This window comes from Cervus elaphus, chromosome 28 (genome assembly GCF_910594005.1).
Source record: "Cervus elaphus chromosome 28, mCerEla1.1, whole genome shotgun sequence".
NCBI lineage: Eukaryota > Metazoa > Chordata > Mammalia > Artiodactyla > Cervidae > Cervus > Cervus elaphus.
Window position 1 is genome coordinate 5,941,593 of NC_057842.1, and position 5,463 is coordinate 5,947,055.

Sequence of the window (5,463 nt, forward strand, 5' to 3'; positions counted from 1 at the left end):
AAACATGTGCATGTATGTCATTCCACTTACCACATCACTCTGCTTGACCCTTTCCCCAAATTGGATGTAATTATTTTATATTGTTAAGTTAATCATGTTCCCAATATGGCTTGCAATTGTAATTACCTTTTATTTTTTGTCTGGCTATTGATTGTGAAAACTGATAAACATATTTTACTATTGTGATTATGTGATTATGTAACTATTACTCACTTAATGCCATTGTCATGATTGGTCAACAGAAAAATAATATAACTCTATATCACCAAAACTAGTATCTAATAGAAAAAGCTACAGTCATTTTTTAAAAATCCAGATTCATATAAAAATTATCTTGAGGTTTCTTAAAAAATATAAATGTTCAGGTATTGTTTTTTTTTTTTTTTTTCCCTCCAGAATTCTAGATATGTTTCCAATGAACAGTCATGTTTAAAAACAACTTACCTGTATGATGAACTCTTACTTTATCTTGCTTGTTTCATTTTTTCTATTTCAAACATAGTGCCCCCATTTAATTTAGTTATTGCTCTTCAATTTTTCCATATCTTCTTTCTTTTTTTTTTTTCTTTTTTTTTTTTTTATGAATCAACCTTCTTTTTAAAGTCAAATGACAGAAAATTCAAGCTCTGTGCATCGTTTTAAGTCTAATGAAAACATTTCTTAGGCCACTGGTATTGGCAATGTAGAAAATTTTGAATATTGGAGATGGGATTATGGAGGAAAACCTGAAAATTTTAGAGGTCTTCTATCTTACAGAAAGTTACTGACCTGTCAAAGCCACTCCCTAAGTGCCAGAAAATGATCTGGCGTAAACCAGTCCTGTCAGTATAGGAGGTCACAGTGACATTCGCATTATTAACACTTCTAGACTTCTACTTTTCCCAACAACAGAAGCAATGTGTTTAATAATTCCCCCTCCCCCAAATCCTTAAACTCAGTATCACAGGCACAGAATGTAAGCAAATCTGGGATGTTCTCCAACAGATAAGCAATAGCACAGCTATCTTATTCTCAAAAATACTGTCTAGATATTCTTTCCTCTAAAATCAAATGCTCAGTGGCCACACTTCTAACAGTCTGCGTTAGCTGACATTAAATGCATTTATTGTGCCACAAATCCATCTAAGCTTCTGTTTAGGTATTTTTTTGTATGTCCAGGAGACAATACCTACTTCAGGTTTATTTAAGGGCACTGACCTATAAAGGACATCAACTCCATATTTAAGGTCTGACCAACTACTGTGGGTTTACTGAAGAAAAACAACAGGAGAAAAAAAGCAGATCACAACAAACCTCTTTAGGTCAGTTAAAGGCTGTATCTCTAGCTGGGATATTAAAAAAAAAAAATAATCTCACCAGCCCATATGCTAAAAGATAATGCCACTAGTTAACAATCAACAGCAGGAAAAACAAACCTGCTAACCAACAGCCCACTCATTAGCAAAAAGCAGTTTAACTCACATACTGAGACCAAAGTCTAATACTACCAATTCAAACTGTCCCACCCACCTTCAGCCACCAGCAAGGAAGGAAGGAATATTGCTTAACAGAACAAAATAAGCTTAGTATTTCTTACAAGGATAACAATGGCCCAACTCCTGAGATAATACTCAGAAGGACAAAAGGTGGATTGAAGGCAATGTATAGGGATTAGTATCCCACAAAATCTTTTAAAAACCCAAAGTACCACAAACACACTAAACTTGTCTAAGAGTTAGAGAACAAGATGTTGCTGCTGCTCCTTTTTGTCCTTTGAAATATACAATATTTTGTAGGCTCTGCCTTTCAATGTGAAAGCAGGACATTAAAAAAAAAAATGGAAACTGACACTCAAGATTTTTGGGACCATATATACCTTAACTGTGAAACTAAACCGATCTATACCTTCTCCTTCCTACAATCAAACCACCTCACAAAAATAAAAAAACTAAAACAATCCAAACATGATTAATAAGTCCTTAAAAGTTTAACACTTTTAGAGGAAAGGGAAGCAAGTTTTGAAAGGAGGAAAAGTAAGAACAAGAAAGGGGGAAAGTTTTAAAAGAAAGGGGGGAGGGGAATCAATGGGCCTCTCTTTTATTTGGCGACAAGCAAGTGCAAGAAAGTGCATCTGTAGTTTGTTCAGTTGTCTGTCTTTTGCACATCTGCGTTCTGGCCAGAAGGGACTTTGAGGCTTTTCTGCAGCACATGAGCATCGGCGGGCTCTATCCTCTTATAGTAGTTCTTCTTTGTCTCAATAATCTCAAAGCCAAACTTTCTGTAGAAGTCAATTGCAGACTCATTGCTGATCTGGACATGCAGATAGATGTTGTCAAAAGTGCCATCTTTTTCACAGATGTTTAAGACATGATTTAACATTTTAGTTCCAATTCCTAGCCTTCGGTATGGTGCCAGACATCCTAGTGTCATGATGTAAAGTCTCTTCTGATTCTGCGAATGATCCACCCTACAGCACACGGCACCCACTGCGATATCATTGAAATAGGCAAGTTTTGCTAGTTCGCCAACCTCCAGCACATCCTTGTAAAACTTGTCATTGTAGCTGACTGGAAAGATGACCTGGTTTAATCTCTTCAGCTGTTTAATATTGTGTGGAGGCCGGCTTGTGGGGTTGAGTGGCCCGAGCTGAGGGCGCGGAGAGCTCAGGGCGGCGACGACAACGGCGTTGATATCGGCGGTAACAACGGCCTCAGCAGGCGGGGAAGATGAAAGGTAGCCGGATCGAGCTGGGAGATGTGACACCACACAATATTAAACAGCTGAAGAGATTAAACCAGGTTATCTTCTTTCTTTTACTGATGTTCTTTCTTAAGAATTTATCAAGTGTATTAGAAAAAGTTTTGTATGCATATATATAAATATGTACTATATATATTTAGAAAAAATTATAAATTTTTCTCTAACTAAAACAAAAATCATGACATTTTGATTCCAATCATTTGATCTCATATAAACAGAAAAAAGAAACTTCAAGAGCAAGAGATTGATTGTTTTGTGTAGAATGATATTTCAAAGTTATGAAAACTAACATGAGTGAGTGAATGAGGAAGCAGAGACAGAGCTGAGAAGATAATGGAGAGTGATTTTCACAAATGAGTCCTAGAACCAAGTCAAGAACTCTTTTATATTCCTGGGGAAATTCAAAGAGCATTTGGGAATTTTTTTTACAAAAAATGCAGTCATTTTTCTCATGAAAATATGGAAAAACTTTATACAAGCAAAATAAGAATAAGATGATACACAAAGAAATGATTAGATATTAATGTGGAAATAAAATATCTTATAAGAGTAAAGAAATTATACTGCAAAAAACAGTTAAGGAAAACCTGAGAGAAAAATGAAGTCACATCTAAAACCAATACAAGTAGGCCATCATTCAGAGGAAGTACAGGGAGACAGGAGAAATGGATAAAAATAAGTTCAATCAGATAATCAATGGAAGAAATATGCTACAGTTTATAAGAGACCTGAGTAGTTATACAGAAGCCTAATATATATATATATATATATACATTTGAAATATATTTGAATTGAATATATGTATCGAAATTATATATATAATTTATACATATATATTAAATATATAATATATATTATATACATATATTATTTCAATATATTGAAATATATCGATAATTTCACAACAAAAACAGTTTAAATGTTTCTAGTGAAAAAAAAAACACTTTGATTAATGAAAATAATAAAAACATCCCTGCCTCTGAATTATTGGCAGGAAGTTACTTTAAGATGTAATCCATATAAATTAGGTTGATACAAAAAAAAAGAGAGAGAGAGAGATAATATATGAAAATATTTAATTTCAGAATTCAGTGACAAGATATAGCATGATAATCAGTGCAAAGCATCATTTTCTAAATTAGAATATGAAATCAGTGAGTGCTGAAGAAATATTTTTCTCAAGGATAGTTTTTGCCTCCATTCCATATATAAAACTGAAGCTATACTGTGTAAAACTTAAAAATAAATTGATTTCTTCTTTAAATACAAAGGAAGAAGTCAATGAGAAATTTGAGCAGACATCAAAAAATGGACAAAAAAATGATCACATAAATAAACAAAACTTTGATCTGTTTGAACAGCTGATTGACTGTAAAAAAAAACAAAAAAATTATGTGGATCTCAAATCTAGAAATGCTATCCTTCAAATAAACTTGGAATAACATAGAAAACTTCAAAAAATAAATGCAATTCCAGCATCATTTCTTCAGTGAAGAGTATTTACATAGTCATAATAAAGTAAATCTTGGTGATTTGTTTTCAAATTTAATTTTTTTTCCAGCTTTTTTTTTTTCCCCATTTATTTTTATTGGTTGGAGGCTAATTACTTTACAGTATCATAGCGGTTTTTGCCATACATTGACATGAATCAGCTATGGATTTACATGTATTCCCCATCCCTCTGGGTCTTCCCAGTGCATCAGCCCCGAGCACTTGTCTCATGCATCCAACCTGGGCTGGCGATCTGTTTCACACTTGATAATATACATGTTTCAATGCTGTTCTCTCAAAACATCCCACCCTCGCCTTCTCCCACAGAGTCCAAAAGTCTGTTCTGTACATCTGTGTCTCTTTTTCTGTTTTGCATATAGGGTTATCGTTACCATCTTTCTAAATTCCATATATATGTGTTAGTATACTGTATTGGTCTTTATCTTTCTGGCTTTCTTCACTCTGTATAATGGGCTCCAGTTTCATCCATCTCATTAGGACTGATTCAAATGAATTCTTTTTAATGGCTGAGTAATATTCCATGGTGTATATGTACCACAGCTTCCTTATCCATTCGTCTGCTGATGGGCATCTAGGTTGCTTCCATGTCCTGGCTATTATAAACACTGTTGCGATGAACATTAGGGTGCATGTGTCTCTTTCAGATCTGGTTTCCTCAGTGTGTATGCCCAGAAGTGGGATTACTGGGTCATATGGCAGTTCTATTTCCAGGTTTTTAAGAAATCTCCACACTGTTCTCCATAGTGGCTGTACTAGTTTGCATTCCCACTCACAGTGTAAGAGGGTTCCCTTTTCTCCACACCCTCTCCAGCATTTATTGCTTGTAGACTTTTGGATAGCAGCCATCCTGACTGGCATGTAATGGTACCTCATTGTGGTTTTGATTTGCATTTCTCTGATAATGAGTGATGTTGAGCATCTTTTCATGTGTTTGTTAGCCATCTGTATGTCTTCTTTGGAGAAATGTCTTTTTAGTTCTTTGGCCCATTTTTTGATTGGATCATTTATTTTTCTGGAATTTAGCTGCAGGAGTTGCTTGTATATTTTTGAGATCAATCCTTTGTTGCTTTGTTTGCTATTATTTTCTCCCAATCTGTCTTTTCACCTTGCTTATAGTTTCCCTTGTTGTGCAAAAGTTTTAAGTGTCATTAGGTCCTATTTGTTTATTTTTGCTTTTATTTCCAATATTCTGGGAGGTGGGTCATAGAGGAT

The 5,463-nt window shown here is 34.5% G+C and overlaps 1 protein-coding gene across 1 annotated transcript; it reads right to left on the reverse strand.

Annotated features, from left to right (window-relative positions):
* Positions 1–1,325: 1,325 nt before the first annotated feature.
* Positions 1,326–2,730, reverse strand: LOC122685215 (N-alpha-acetyltransferase 50-like; the record flags this gene model as incomplete). The annotated part of the gene is made up of 1 exon (XM_043889808.1): positions 1,326–2,730. A coding segment is annotated over one exon (609 nt), but the record flags the coding sequence as incomplete, so codon positions are not given.
* Between the last annotated feature and the right edge of the window lie 2,733 nt (positions 2,731–5,463).